Source organism: Thalia democratica, chromosome 4, assembly GCF_965202585.1.
Source record: "Thalia democratica chromosome 4, ktThaDemo2.hap1.1, whole genome shotgun sequence".
Taxonomy (NCBI): Eukaryota; Metazoa; Chordata; class Thaliacea; order Salpida; family Salpidae; genus Thalia; species Thalia democratica.
This window is the reverse complement of record NC_139168.1, coordinates 3406425-3423634: the sequence shown is the minus strand read 5'-3', so window position 1 is coordinate 3423634 and position 17210 is coordinate 3406425. Positions and strand designations below refer to the sequence as shown.

At 25.2% G+C, this 17210-nt stretch overlaps 1 protein-coding gene across 6 annotated transcripts in view; it reads left to right on the top strand.

Moving 5' to 3' along the window:
- The window catches only part of LOC145834674 (alpha-actinin-1-like), a 35810-nt gene extending 25143 nt beyond the window's left edge, over window positions 1-10667 (top strand). For 3 of the 6 annotated variants that reach the window (XM_082942163.1, XM_082942168.1, XM_082942167.1), the window contains 8 exons: window positions 1220-1381; window positions 1676-1834; window positions 2680-2805; window positions 4237-4437; window positions 5636-5719; window positions 9095-9253; window positions 9576-9652; window positions 10064-10667. In XM_082942163.1, the coding sequence (XP_082798289.1) occupies window positions 1220-1381; window positions 1676-1834; window positions 2680-2805; window positions 4237-4437; window positions 5636-5719; window positions 9095-9253; window positions 9576-9652; window positions 10064-10145 (1050 nt within the window). In that variant the 3' untranslated portion in view covers window positions 10146-10667. Of the gene's footprint in view, window positions 1-1219; window positions 1382-1675; window positions 1835-2679; window positions 2806-4236; window positions 4438-5635; window positions 5720-6525; window positions 6610-7049; window positions 7116-9094; window positions 9254-9575; window positions 9653-10063 lie in introns of all 6 variants that reach the window. The other 3 variants (XM_082942165.1, XM_082942166.1, XM_082942164.1) reach the window with 2 other exon arrangements.
- The last annotated feature ends 6543 nt before the right edge of the window (window positions 10668-17210 follow it).

Below are 17210 nucleotides of genomic sequence, written 5' to 3'. Positions count from 1 at the left end.
AAAATAGTTCACAAGAATTAGATAGTGAAGTATACTTTGTTGATTACTAGTATAAAATAATGTTTTTTTGTTATGGACTTAACAGAATAAGCAGAATAACTTAATTTTTTTTTTCGTTACAGGAATAGTTTAGATAGAACTAGTTTTTATTTATTACAGAAATATTTTAGAAAGATTTGCAAGAAAAAGTATTTCAAGTTGAATAAAAGAGAAAGCAAAATTACCAAAAGAAATTATTTGCAAGAAAGTTTTATTCATTTATTTTATATACTCTTATTTGTTTGTTTAAAAAGTACAAATTTAGAATGAGTAGGTCTAGAAAAAAAAAACTTAGTACTTTGTATAATTGTTTTAACTATTTTAAATCTTGTTCAATAAAGTTAAAAATAATGAAATAGTTATACTGGTAAAATAAAGTTTTTAAAATACTTAATATTTAAATTTTTTGTTTGTAGTAGCTATGGTAGTTGTTAATCAGGAAATGTTTTAGTGATTAAATTGGTATATCTTTGCATAATTAAATGAGTACTGATTTTTGTTAGTTTACAATACATATTGGTTATTGTATACATTTATTAAAAGTTCTTTAACCACAAAACTTAAAATAACCTTGATTTATATTTTTTGAATTGGTTTTTTAACATAAAAAGAGGTTTAGTTTGACAATTAAGCTAAACAAGTAATCTTTCTTGTAACTACTTCGCACTTAAGTTTATTGATTTATTGAATTTTTAAGACTAATTTTAATTTTTATTGATTAACACTTCTGCACTAAAACCTCAACTTTTAATTTATAATATAATGAAGTTTTAGTTGTTAAACTGGTTTTTTTAAAATTGAATTTATTTTATAATTTAAAAGTAAACTGAATGTTATTGCACCAAAATAAAATGTTAAAAACTTTTTTATTAAAAAACACTTGTCTGTATCTAAATAAAGGATCCAAAGTATTTTTGATAATTTAGTATTAAACTAAATGCAATCTCTAATAATAAAATTTATATGAAAGCAAATTAAAAGGGCTTAAAACTTTACTGCTAAGTATTTAAATTGTGTTAAATTTGTAATTTGTATAGTTATATCTTAAAAGTAGTAATTAAAGTGATTAATTAAAAATATAAACATTTCTCCTCAAACAGAGTCTGCTTTTGGTAATTTCATTTAGTTTTATATATAAATAATAATAATAAAAATAAATGTTGTTATTAATACTCTACAGGACCTGATCTTGGCTCACGACAGTTTCAAGCAAACACTTCCTGACGCCAGACAGGAAAAAGAAGGAATAATTGGAATCTTGAACAATATCAAGAAAGTTCAGGAACAATACAACTTGAGTGACGCCGTTCTTGAAAACGCTTACTCTTCTATCAACCCTGAGGTATAAGTTTGTTATATATTGATTATGAATGAAATATATGCTGTTCAAGTTTTATCCAGTTCTGACATTATGAAGTTTATTTACTTGAATGCATCATTAAGAAACAAAAAAAAAAGTATGATCAAAAATATTTTTACTATTTTTCAAACTATTTCTCTTTTAGTTAGGTAGAAATATTTTGAATAAGTGTTCTTAAAAATTTATAAACTTAGCTTCGTTAATATATAACTTGGTATATAATCGTTTATAAACATGTTTAAAGGCAAATAAATTAAAAAGTACAACCTTTATTAGGAACTCGAATCGAAATGGAACGCAGTGTGCGAACTCGTCCCGAAGAGAGACCAGTCGCTTCAGCAGGAACTCACCAAGCAGCAGAACCACGACAGATTGAGATCTCAGTTCGCGGTGCTCGCAAACGAACTCGGTCCCTGGATCAAGGATAAAACTCATGTTTGTTTTATTATATAAAATATTTCAACCCAATTCCTAGGTATATGAATTTAATATAAAACTCATGTTTGTTTTATTATATTTAATAATAAAATAGTATTTATTATAACTCGCCAACGAACTCGGTCCCTGGATCAAGGATAAAACTCATGTTTGTTTTATTATGTTTAATAATAAAATAGTATTTAATATAACTCGCCAACGAACTCGGTCCCTGGATCAAGGATAAAACTCATGTTGGTTTTATTATATTTAATAATAAATAGTATTTAATATAACTCGCCAACGAACTCGGTCCCTGGATCAAGGATAAAACTCATGTTTGTTTTATTATATTTAATAATAAATAGTATTTAATATAACTCGCCAACGAACTCGGTCCCTGGATCAAGGATAAAACTCATGTTTGTTTTATTATATTTAATAATAAAATAGTATTTATTATAACTCGCCAACGAACTCGGTCCCTGGATCAAGGATAAAACTCATGTTGGTTGTTTATAATGAGTATTTTTATTTTGTTAAATATCTATCAAAGATAAAACTCATGTTAGTTGTTTTATATTAAGTATTTAAACCCAATTCTTAGGTATATGATTTAAATATAAACTCATGTTGGTTGTTTGTTTGTACTCAGATTAATATCTACTAAGGATAAGACTCGTGTTTGTTTATTTATTTATAAGTTTGTTTTATATTAAATATTTCATGTTAGTTGAATATTTATATGTATTAGTAAGACTTATTAAATTGTTATAAATCATTAATTAATTAATCAAACTGGTTTTTGAGGAATAATCTTAATAGCTAGTAATTCGTGAAATTAATCAAATAAATTTTCACAGGAAATTTCAACTGTTGCCATGGATTTGTCAGGAACCTTGGAAAATGTCGTCAACCAACTCAAGGAATTCCAACAGAGAATGGACGCTTACAAGCCTAAAATGGACGAATTGGAAGGATACAATCAGGTTAATAAACATAAAATAATTAGTATATATTTGTACAAAAATATTCTTGTCAGCCTAAAATGGACGCGTTAGAATAATATTACCAGCTTAATAAATATAAATAATTAAAAATTTTATGTAAAAGTCTTAATACAAGCCTAAAATGGACGAATTGGAAGGATATAATCAGGTTTATAAAAACATATAAATGATTTAAAATCACTGTATAAGTTATTGATTTAAGCAACAAATTTTATTATTCAGTTTATTTAGAAACAATAGTAGCTTGTTTAGTTATTTTTAAACAATGTAGAAAACAATGTTCGTCCTGGAAAACCCTGATTTAAGTTTATTAATATCAGTTTTTAAACATGTCCGTACCATGCTAAAATTAAGCCCCTAAACTAAATATTTAGAACTCTACGTATTGAGTTCAACACAATAAATTTTTGTTTTATATTATTATGAAAAGCTTAAATTTATAAAACGTTTAATAGTTTGAAAAATTTAAGAATGTCAAAGTTTAGATTGCTTCTGAAGCTCGTGGTCACATCAAATTGCTTTCCAACAAACACTCGTATATTATTTTACTATAAATACAGCCTGAAATTGAAAATTAAGGCAGTATTTCATGTGCAATTCTTCTGTACTCCAATTTTAAAGCTGATGTTACACAGCTTATAAACTTTTGTTTTACATCAAAGCTGGTAACCCTTCTCAAACAAGTTTACCAGTTGTTAAGTTTCTTAAAAGTTCTTTTAATACCCACATGGACTGCTTCTAAAACTCGTAGTGACGTCATCTTGTTTATTAACAAACACTTGTATACTGTTTTACTATAAATTCAAACTGAAATTTAAATATATGTACATAAGATTTAGTTCCATTTGATCAGAAGGATAATTTAGAAGTTGTTGTTACCACAGCTAACAAAGTTTTTCTTGTACAATTAATGAACCTACATGTAGGTTACACAACGTATAAATATATTACAATATTGATATAATTATGATCAGTTTAGTCGAGATTCAGTTCTTTAACAAATTGTGCATAGTTTTATATATTAATGATGTAATCCTTTTATTATTTTAGTAATCAAAAAACTGCAACTAGTTTACAAAGAATAATAAAAATAACATTGTAAAATTGAGATATTAAATAAACAACCTTACAGCAAAATAAGTATACAGATTAATAATAAACTAAATAATAAACAAACAACAATTGCAAGAATCCTTGGTATCCGACAACCACCGTTTACACGAATAAAAAATATTAATATAAATAAATATATTCTAGCAATTCAATAATCACTTGTATTTTACAATAACTTAACTGTTTACATAAGTAGAAACTAATTAAAATATTCAAACAGCAACCGCAAGAACCCTTGTCATTCCAAAACCACCGTATATGCCATGTAAATGCTTTGAAAAAATAATTATTTTCTAGCAACTGCAAGAATCGCTGGTGTTCGACAACCACCTGACCGCGTACACGATGGAGCACCTGAGGGTGGGTTGGGAGCACCTGAAGCAGACGGTGGCGCAGACCATCAACGAGGTGGAGAACCAGATCCTGATGAGGGACGCCAAGGGACTGACCAAGGACCAGATGAACGAGTACAGGAACTCATTCCAGCATTTCGACAGGGTTAGAAAATTTGTTTGATATATATTAAATTAAATAATCAGTAAAAAAAATAAAAATTTAAGTAAGAGTTTAATATATTTTAGCTAAAACTAATAAAAAATATATTCGAAATGCTATACTTCAGTCATTCCTTCTTAAATCTTACTGTATGTATTTTTTCAATGAAAAATATCTTAATATTGTTCCAGGGTTTGAAATTTAGTAGAATAAAATGAAATTAAAAAATTAATGCTAAAAGAGTTTTAAAATTAACTTGAGTCAGTTTAAAAAGTTTTATTAAAATAAACTAAACATTGATTTGAAATCAGCATTTAAGTCACTAGTTTTAAACTCTTGCTAAATGTATTTTTCAATTAGAAGTATTTTAACATTTCACCAGAGTTAGGGGGATTTGACGATAAAAATTCTCTGTTTTTTTATTTTATTACCCACAAAGTTTTCTTTTATTTTATGTGAAAAATACTGTAAGAGTTTAGAGGTGGTGACTAAATTCAAGTTGTTTAATTTTAACCTTAAATAAAACTTTATTTTTCTTATTGAATATTTTTAAAGCTCATTAAAGCAAACTTTTAAATAACAAGAAAGCTTATTTTTAATTTGTATTTATATTTTACTAAGTAATACATCTTAAAAGGTTTACAAAAATTTACTAAAATGTAGTTAACACTTACTGTTTGTCATATACAATCTTGACTTACTATTTAAAAACTACTTAAGAATTACTATCTATAAAATAAGGGTTTAAGAAAGTTTATATTTAACAAAACAATTAAGCAGTAAGTAAAATACAGTAATAGATTAATTTAAATTACTCTTAAGCTTTTTATAGAAATGTTAAAATAGTTTAAAATGTTAAATAAAGATTTTCTATTCATGTTTAGTCACCCTAGGTTGAACTTGTATAAAATTGCACGCTTAGATAATATTAAATAAAAATTTACTGGTTTTTTTCAATCAACAATAAGTTTTATTAATAATTGCCTTAAATATTTACATAAGATAAAGTTTTTTTAATTCGAAATTTCTAAAAGTTAAACTTTTAAATCATTAAATCAATCTGATTTTATCAAAATAATATGTAATCATAAATTTTTAAATTTTTTCAGTTAACAATTGAAATTACAAATAATAAGAAAAATTAGTATTCATATTTAAATAACAATTTAAATTAATCAAATATATATTGTACTAATGAAAGGATGAGAACGGTACGATAAGTTCAGAGAATTTCAGAGGAGTGCTGATAACACAGGGATTGTTAGACGTCACTGATCAGAAAGAGGTGAAATGAAAAACTGTGCATGAACAGTGGCTCCATTAATAAAAAGATCCATATTGATATTCTAAATTGAAATTCCTTGAAAACCATGTTTGCTAATAAAAGCACTATTAATCTTTAAAAAACTGCAATATATATTAATTTAATGACTATATTTCAAAAAGGCATATTTGTTACCAACATTGGTTTTCTGTGAATTTTTATTTAGAATGTAAATATGGTGAATTACTAGGCATGAAAGTTCTACTAAATACTTGTGTGAAGCTCTTTTTTAGATTTTTTAGTACAAATCCAAGCTGTTATGGTGGCTTATTAAATTGATTTTGTAGTTTCAATATAAACTGAAAGGTTTTAAATGGGAAATGTAAAAAAGAGACACACAAATTGTCTCCGTAGCTTGACAGTTTGCTGCGATGCTGCAAAAAGACTGTGGAAACTAAATGTGCTGAAATATTAACTTGGCATGTTATACTTATACCTACTTATATTATTAAATGGGTTCTTTAAAAACTTGTTAAATAATGTTTTGGTTGTAATAATAAAAGTTAACAATCTTAACTTAAGTTTTTCAATTGACTTGCGTTTAAAATATCTTTTATTTTGAATGCGACTTAAACTAAAAAAGGTTTATAAAAAAAAACTTTTCGACTGCAGAAAATTTATTATTACAATTTCAAAAAAGTATTATTTACAAAGTTTTCATTGAACCCCCGAAATAATTGTAAATCAAACTTACATAATAGACGTTTGAAAAACAACTTGTAACATTTTGCATGCTCTTTTATTAACTTAATATGACGTCATAATAGGACAACAGTGGCCAACTCAACAGAGAAGAGTTCAACGGTTGTCTTCTCTCGTTAGGCTACGAATGCGACCTTAAAAAGCAAAAGGTTTGAAACAATAACAAAAAAGTTTTAATATGAAACATTCATATTATTACGTTGGTTTTATTTGTCCATTGAAATTGCTTGCAAGTATATTTTTTTGAAAAAGTTTATTTATTTAAATGTGTTTTTTACCGAAATAAAATGATTAGAAAAATAAAGTAGATTAATTCTTCCTACAATTTACTTGCAAGCAAGGTTAAACGACAAATAAAAACATTGAAACAATTTATAAAAACTTTCTGAAGCTCTGATTCCTTCCCTCTTATTTCTTCTCTGTTATCTCATTTCTTTTTTTCCCATACCATTTCAACTTGGTATATACGACATCTTTTTTTGTCTATTTCTTTACAGGTTTCTTCAAAGGTTTGTTTGTTTTTCTATATCATAGTATCTCTTATCTTTAAAACTTTTTCCTTTTGACTACTTATAATAATTGTTTCTAGAAACGCAAGGGATATTTAGAACCTGACGATTTCGCTGCGGTGCTTATTTCTATGGGCTATCGTTTGGTAATTTTTTAATTCTTTCTTGAGTACTGAGCTTGTCTTTAGTGCATCTGAACTTTCAATTTTATTTAGTTCTGAACGTGTGTTTGACTTTTCACTTTTCTTTCAAGCTTAAGTAATTTTTCTTTGCTGTGCTTACTCATTGATTATTTTGAAATACAGAGAGTGTGTATTATTCTATAAGCTATCGTTTGGTAATTTTTTTATCTTTTTACGTTTGGCTTTTACACTTTTATTGAGTTCTGAACTTGTGTGTTCAATTTTTTCCCTTTCTCACTTAATGTGTTCTTACTTTGCTGTGATTTCTTGAATGTGTTTAGTGCATTTATGCTACTTATCATTTTTCTCTCCCGTTTTTTAATGTTTCTGCAAAATTTAAAAAGCTTTTTCTCTTATTTATGCATATTTGTAGTTTATTTTAACTTTATTTGTTAAGTACGTTTTAATCACCTCCTTAAAAATTTTCTCTTAAAACCAAAAAAAAAAGTTTTATGTAAATATTTTGTGTTAAGATAAAGTTTAAAAATTATTGAGATTTCATTTAAGGGTTGTAATGACGTCACGAATAAATTTCGATGAAAGTTATAATACAAGCGATACATAAATAACAACTGATTACTGTCATTTTACAATGAAATCGTCTCAATTTATAGCTGTTTTAGTTGCAGCTCAAAATCTTTTAATCAATACAAACCAACGGAAATCGGTTGATATATACTGTTCAGTGGTTACTTTACACTCGACCTGTTTATATGCTGAATCTCAAACTTGTATACTTATTGCACTTTGAGTAGAGTGTGTGTTTTTGAAATGAATTTGTGATCTTTTGTTCTCTAGACTTTATTATTTCTAACTAAAGTGATATAAAACGTTTTGTAAAAAAATTGGCTTCCTTGCAAGCTTTCTCTGTTTTGTCTAAATGATAACTGGATAATGATTTTAAATTCTATGAAATGTTTTGTATCTTTTTTTCTTCAGTCTACTCAATTTTAACTCAAATTTAAAAATTTAAATAATAAATTTCTCAGCATGACTTTATACTTACTTTGTTTTTTTTTTTGAAACTTTAAAAATACTTTATCTACAAACTTTCCAGAGCTTCTAAACTAAAAAAAGTAAGCTAACAGTTGAAATATACTCTCATGAATGCTTTTAATAACTAAACATTAAAATTTATTAGAACTTACAAACTAAGCTTGAATTAGTAATAAATGTTTTTTGCATCAAATGAGTGTTTTTAGTGGAGTTTAGAGTGTTATTAAAAGTTTTTTATGCAAAGTTTACAAAAATGCAAACCCTAATAAAAATACTAAAGTTAAAGAAAATTACTGAAATTGTATAAAAAGATTAAAGTAAAACAATTGAAAAAACTTTAAATCAGTTAGTTTTTATAAAAAAAATTAACAAAACTTCTTATTTAATTTCAAAAACATTATAGTTTTTTTTTAAAGGTTTGCATTTTAAACCAATTATATTTGTAAATAACTATTGCGCCTTAAACTTATAACAATATAAGCAAGTTGACAGCGCCTTATATAACCTTATAAAACTTTAAAATTTACAAAGGTTTTTTAGTTTCAAATTTTTGAAATCATAAGTTCTATTTTAACGTATCTTACCTTCAACATTTTATTTCAAAACTAATCAGAATTAAAAACTTAAAAAAAAAGAAAGATAAGGTTTTAACTTTTCAACCTGCTTTTTAAACTAAGTTTCAACTTTTGTATAATTACTTAAATGATAGCTTTTTTTTCAAATTTTAAAAATCTGTAAAAATAAACGGTTTTATTGGTAGAAGGCTTTAAAAAACTCAAATTGTTAAACGTATTAAAGTTGATTTACCTGTGATGTCCTCTGCCAATAGAAACCCTTATTTTTCGAAATTTTTAAAATAAGGAAAAAGAAGCGCTCACATTGAAAATCTTAAAAAACTGCAAATTTAAGCAATTTATTTAGTTTAAATATTTATGATAAATAAATAGGGCGAGGCGGAATTCCAGCGCATAATGTCGATGGTGGATCCGGCTGGCACCGGTACCGTCACCTTCCAATCTTTCATAGATTTCATGACCAGGGAAAACACCGACACCGATACCAAACAGCAGATCGTCGATTCGTTCACCGTTCTCGCTGATAACAAGGTTTGCAAAAAAAAAATCATATTTATTGAATTAAGCTGATAATAAGGTTTGCAAAAAAATTAAGCTGATAATAAGGTTTGTGTGATAGATGTAATTTTAAATATAAAAGCTGTTTCTTTGTAATATTTTTAACTGCGACAAATATCGATAGAACATAAAGTTTTTGTAAATGAATTTTATCCTCAAAAGATCACTTATAATTTTTCCAATAAATAATTTGTTACTAAACGATCTGCTTTATATTTATTAACATCTCTATTTAATACTTATAGAATTATCCAATATCCTAACTTTTTAGTTAACATTTATTTCCTCTCAACAGCCTTACATCACCCCAGCTGAACTTCGCAAAGAACTTCCAGCAGATCAGGCTGAATACTGCATCTCTAGGATGTCAAAGTAAGCTGTAATAGATGAATAAATACCAATGTATACATTTAATATAATTAAAAAATGTATTGTTCATATTGACTTAGATCGTCAGATCACAATTTCTTGGTGTCCTAGGTTTTATTTAAATTTTTGATCTAAAGACTTTCGCTTCTTTCTTATTAATTAAAAATAATCATAACATAAGATATCATAAATAATATAAGCTGTAATAAATAAATAAATAGTACTAATATAATATAAACTAGTTTTAGTCATAGTAGTTGGATCATCAGATTTAAGCTTTCTGATTGAAATTCAAATATCTTTCAGTCGTAACCGTAAGCTCTGGATCTGACGACTTTCAACTTTTCTTATTTTTAAATTTGTGTATATATATATATATACATGAATATGTAATTAATTTTTATATTTTTACAGGTACGAGGGTCCGAACGCTCCGGAGGACGCACTAGATTACCACTCCCTCGCCTCCTCCCTCTACGGAGAATCCGATCTCTAAACCGGGAATTACCCCACAGTACAACTCTCAATACGGGGGATTCTTGTTGTGAGGGCAAATTTATAAAATGTAGTTTTAGGGTTAAAATTTCAAGACTTTTTAGTAAAAATTAAATTTTCCGATTCTTCTTAAACTTGCTACTATTTAGGGTTCGAGTTGAAACAAAACTCTCTTAAAAATTCTGGATTTTTCTTGAAAAGTTTGGTTTATTTTTTAAATTTCTTCGCGTGTGGGTCCTCTTTTTAAATAGAAATTATTTTCAAACTAGTTTTTGTTTTTCTCGACCCCCTTTTTTTTCTATTATTTTACGAAATGAAATTATACAAGTGAGTTTACATATATACAAGACGCTCGAATCCATTTTTTCTATATTTGTGTCACTTTTCTCATGCTTCTGAATAAAAATTAATTTAATTTGCATGATTATTTATTACAGACTAACAGTAGTTGTGACATAATTTTTTTGATCGTGATATACAGTGCCTTTACAGAGCGCATGGAAATAAATTCGATTAGTTTTTGTTTATTTGTTTTGTGTGTAAATAATAATGTTAAATAAGTAAAAAAATTCAATAGAAAGAGGCGTAATAAAAAAGAACACTGCTAGTAAATAGAAGACATTAAGTTAAAGCGATTAGTTTTTGTACTTGTTTTATCTGTAAGTTATAGATATTTGTCAAAATCCTATTTTTTAGACTTTAACAACAGATTGTTTAAAAACCATAAGTAGACATTAAATAAAGCATTGATATGTTTACTAGTAGATAAATTAAGCTGATGTTTTTTATGTTATGATACCTCAAGCCAGTTGAAATTAAACTTTAACATATAATATATTTCCCTTTAATTAATTTAATTTGATTACTGGATTTGATCGAACCTTAGTGTTTTAAACATTCACAATACTAAATGATAACAATGGCAAATTCTGAAGCTCAAATCTACAAACAATTGTTCTCAACTAAATGTTACTTTAACAGTCTAATTATGTTATCACCAAAGTGGGCCCTTAACTTACCAGTTTATGTTGATACCGATATATAAGGAAACGGGTCTATTGCACCAAGACGATTTTGTACCAAGGATCAATTTTGCACGAGAGTAAAACAAAACAGAAATAAAACACTCTAAGATAATTTAATAAAAGAAAAAAAAAGTTACAGACCGAAGGTAAAGTACTAGGAGTAACAGTGATTGTAAAAATAACTAAAGAAAATAATATTAAAAAAAAAGTTCATAAAAGAAAAACTTACCGACCGAAATTTAGGGGTAACAGTGATAGTTAAAAACTAAATTAAGAATAATAAAAATTAAGCCCGTTCAAAATTGTCTGCTCGTGCAAAAGTTTCTTTGCGCACTATAGTAATTTTGTCCCCTCGTGCAATTTTGTACGCTCGTGCAAATTTGACAGCTAACCATATATAAGACACTAATTTCAAAATACTATTTATTGTGTTAATATTTATACTATTATGAAATAAGTATTATTCAGGTCATTGTTAAAATTTTACAACAAACTAACTTAAGGGCTACTATCTGAAACTAGTTAAAATCAGCCACTAAAATGTATGGTAAAATACTAATAGATTAAGTATTGGTAGCCTTTTTGAACAATAGATCAATCATCCTTGAAAAAATTTATAGACCGAATAACAAATTCTTTCTTTTACTTATTCAAGTAACTAATCATTAAGTACTTTTTTGAAACATATTAAGACCCAACTATAAGTTTTTTAGTACATAAATTTATGTTTATAAAAGGTATTTATTTTGCTGAAAAGTCGAAAGCTGTAGACTTTTTCCAAAACTAGCAACAATTTGTTAATCCATGTATAAGTAGCTTTTATATCAAAACACATAATCATTAACCAAGCTAATAAAATCAAGCCATTGCGAATTCTATCGAGTTAGATCAAGTTAAATTATATTCTTATTATAGTTAAGGTAAATACGTTTTTTAATTTAAAATTTTATATCAACATAATTAGTATCATCATGTCTTTTAATTTAGCTGATATAACAACTAGATTTTATTTTCACTCAATTATGTAATACTTGTATGGGTTGTTTCTACACTTAGATAACAAGCACTAGTGATATAATAAATTTAGAATAATCATTTATTAATAATAAAACTAAACTGGTTTTCTAAACCATTGAAATTAAAGTATCACTAGAAGTTAAATACAACGAAACATTGTGATTTGAAATTTATTAAGCAACGTATAAACAACATAAGTAGACAAGTACATACAAAACTGACACATAAAATAAATTACTAACAACTTATTGCAATTTAAATAAATTTATAACTTAAATATTTAGTCAGCAGAACACTCAAAACAAAAACAGTTTAGTTGCTGAAGAAAGAAAAACAGAAGTTCTGTCATCTCGTTACAACTCTGTAAAATTATTTTCTTATTAGCAAGTTACTTGTTAGTTAACTTGGTTAAAAATATTACGAAACATATTAAAGTAAAATTTTAAGTAGTTCCGGAAATGCAAAATCTTCTTTTGTTGCATTAGCATTGAAAAAAATTTCGGACCATAAAACTAATAGCTAAGCTTTAGTTTTTATTTTTATTTTATTTGTTTAGTTTACCTTTTTTTTATTTAATAAATAAATATAGAAAACAAATAATAACTAAATTTTAGTATACAACTTTTTTTAAATACGTTAAAACTTACCATCTTTAACATCATCTTCCTCAGAACTATCTTCAGTCAAATTTTTCAAAAATTCGCTGTTCTTAATTTCCACACTAATCAAGAAGCTATGAACGTTATATTAAAAACAGGATATTTCTAAATATTTTTTAGTTTAGTAATTTTTTGATTTAATTATTATAAAAGTAATTTACTCTACCTTAAAAAACGTTTTCGCCTTAATTATTAGTGTTACATATAAGTAGGCATACATAATAGTTATCTGATTTTTTAATCAGTATTTAAAACTTTATAAAAAAATTATCACTATTTTTACAATTTGCATTGTACTAATCATTAATAACAGATTAATATTGTACTATTTTTATGGTCAAATAGGTCAAATTTCTATTAAAAAAAAACTGAGTATAATATTAAGTGAGGCTACTTAACAGCCTGTAACTTTCTTAGCAATCATCAAACATAAATAACCTTCAAAAATTTGAATTTCAAACGCAACTCCCAATTTGTATTCATAATTTCCATCTTTTTTCATCATAAGGCAAATTTGAGGATCATCGTTTTTAGCAGGTTTCTCCTTGCAGTATACTAAAAATGTATATTAAACAAATTAGCTATTATTAATGTTAAAAAATAACATTACTTATTTCCTTTTTACAATATAAAAAAGAATTATAATTTTTTAAACTATAGTTATCGTTAAGATTAACAATTGAAATAATTTACCATATGGAACCATGTTCGCATTGATACAATTTCCATCAACTTTGTTACCAGGACAAGCTTGGTACATCACTGAAAGTTATTTTAATTTAATTTATATGTATAAATGTTTTAATAAAAAATTATAAAGTATAACGTTTTTTTTCTGAAAAATTTTTGACAGCTGATAAAAGACTATATGTAATTATATACTGTACAAATACTAACTGAATTAACAAAATGACGTTTAACATCACTGAAAATTATTTTTATATTTTTTTTCATATTTTAATACCAGTTAAAAAAATCGAACTTTAATAAATCGAAAAAACTTAAAGTTTTGACAGCTCTTTTTACAAAATATGTAACAACATATTATACAAATACTTAAGAAAACTAACAAAATGATTTTTTCTCAGCGTACTTATTAACCTGCTAAAATAAAATAATTGAACAGTTACAATATTCTTTTTATGTTATTACTAGAAAAAAAACATATTATTATGGTTGAAAAACAAAAAAAAATTAACTTTTAATGTAAAATGTAAAACTTACACTTGGTCCATTAGCAGAACATAAGTTTGTCACCAGAAAGCAGAACGAAGCAAGAAATAACAAGAACTTCATTTTGTAATTTTCACAACAACTGAAATTAGCATGGTCTGTTAGAACTGTTTACATATATTATCTTTATTAGTTAACTACATGAAGATTTAATGAAGGTAATGTAATCGTTTTTCATTAAGTCTAGAAGTAAGTTTGAACAACTTGTTGAACAACAACTGAAAATAGTTGTATAACTTAATTAAACAATTTACACAATTTTTAGAAATTTTTAACGCCATATTTATATTTATTCAAACGACACGTGCTAATTTTATAACTAAAGAAAGTTTAAATAACCTTAACCACCAATTTAGTTCTAAGATAAATTGCGACTTAAATTACTATAACAATAAAGCTAGCAAGTTAATTTTGAATTGTTAAATGAAAGCTATGGTATTTTCTACTATATCAACTAAAAGTGGTATATATATTTATAAACTTTTGAAGATTATTGCTTAAATATTTAAAAAACAGGTTTGATTAATACAAATGTATTACACCAATAATATCTCGTATTATGTGAGCTATTTTTGAATTGCAATATTAAAAACCCTGTATAACACTTTACTAATCAACACTTAGCTATAACTATATGTTAATTGCAATTACTCTTAAAACAGTTCGTTATTTTACTTCACTGTTAATAAAGAAAACATATCTTTATCTTGAATTAACTTTCTTTTATCAAACTTTATTTATTTTTTTACATGTTTTATAGACGTAAGTTTTGTTTTAAAAAGTATAAAAATATTAGTTTACTACAGTGCAATTAAGTCATACATACTTTAATATTTACGTAATAGACCTTGAAATAAAAGTGATAAAAATGTTTTGAATAAAAGTTTATGATGTTTTATTTATTAAGTCAACGTAAATAGACAAAAACATAATTTTATATAGCTTATGCAAATAAAAATAAATTTAAAGATAAATCTAGTAACTTTTAAAGAAATCTTATTTTCTTTTAGATATTAGCTGTTATTTAGTGTAAAATTTTTAATTTTTCCTCAAAACTGCACTTTTTAACTGAGATTCATATATGTTTGTGTTCAAGGTGTGCATCTTATCGATGTCCCTACTGGGTGTTACAATATACACTGTTACGAACTTATTAATATTAGTCATATACCGTATTAATTAACACAAGAACTTGTTTTTTTTACATTTTAAAAAGATTAAGAACTTTAAAAAAAAAGACTAAAACTTGCTAATAATTACACAAGCTCTATATAACTTTCCATACTTAACTTTCTTTAACTTTTACAAAGTTTTAATAAAACATTTTTGGTTAAGTTTTGTCAAGCATACAAATTGTTTTTTACAATTTAAACAAACAAAATTTTTATTTTATCTATCAAAGTTTTACAAGAGTAGTAAGAACTAAAACTTATTGAAACTTAATTTTACAAAATATAAATAATAAGTTTTTTTTTGTATTAGAGATTGTTCAGCGTAACTAGTTTGAAGTACTTTTTAGCATAAAATACAGTAAAACGTTAGTCGTTTCTAAAATTCAGAACAAATAAACTGAAAGATGAAAAACTTTGTTTCTTTAAATCTGTAAAACTAAAACTATTGTTTTACTTTTATATAAAAGTAATATGTATATGTTATTTCTTATAGTAGTTTTTAGTAGAGAGCTGTTAGTGTTCTAAAATCGCACATAAAAACGTGTTCTACAAACCATATAATTCAAAACTTTGATGTATTTATATTTGTACTCTGCTTATAATAAAAAAATACTTTTTTATCCGAAAATTTACTTATGCCTTTAGCATAAGTGTGATGATTTAACATTCATAAAGAATTAACATGTTCGTTTACATATTTTTTTTAGTTTTTGAATAAGTAGTTTTTGTTCATATCATGCGAACATTTGTTTTTATTTAGACTCAAGTTTAAAAAGCAATCATATTAAATTTAAATTTACGACGGTTTGCTGAGTTAAGTAAATAATATAATGTATATCTTGAGGTTTATTGAACAAAAACAAAAAATTGCTCAAAAATTTTTTTGGTTCAAGGACCTGGATACACAAAAAGACACCCGGTCATCGAGTTGTATACCCAACTTAATCAAAATTATAGTGAGCTAAAAATGAAAAATACAACTTAACAGTCAAAATTTAAACTCTGAAACGAAAAACTCTATTAAAAATGAGACTTAAAAACTTTACAACATTAAATTTAATTCTAAACAAAAATATCCAACGAAGGATAAATAACTTTTATATAAAAGTATCTAACATTACACACACATAAAACATATTGAACATATATTGAGCTCTACATTAAAAGGTGAAGTTTTAAATTGAAATGTTTTAAATTTTTAATTTGTCAATAAGTTTACCAAACAATTTAAACTTTTATATGACGTTTAAAAAAATTAATTCAGATAAATAGATAAATATGAATTTTTAATTAGTATGTTGAAGAATTTGGATTCTAATACATTATTTATTTAATATATAATATATATTCTAATATACTTAACTTATTAAAATAAGTAACAATAAAATAAAAATTTAACATAAAAAGGTATATAAAACTGCAATATTCAACAAAAAAACAGCAAAACAAAGCTGTATCCAATAAAATATTTTTTTTTTCTTAATGTAAACAATAAGTATAAAATAAATATATCCTTTTTATTAGAACTATCAGTTTTTACAAGTTTGAACAAACTCCTAAATACAAGAGTTTAATTATATCAAAATAATAATATAAACAAAAATAAAATAACATTTACAATAATTAATAAGTTTAAAAAAAATTAAAAAATAAAATGAAAAAACAATTATAATCATTCAATAAGTCAACCTATTACTAGTTTCAAACTTTATCTCTAAATTAAGCTTAAGGCTCAAAACTTCTTTTTTTTTTTAGCAAAAATATATATAGAGATTAATTACTTTATTTACATAGATGAAATGTGGACTGTACAAATTTAATAAATAATACACTAACAAACTATAAACAGAAAGAAATACACATATTAAAACTTTCTATAAACTAGACTGCACCAATGCTATTGAAGCCCAATTATTATACTCAAAAAATATAAATACCTACTCAGATGAAAAATAAATAC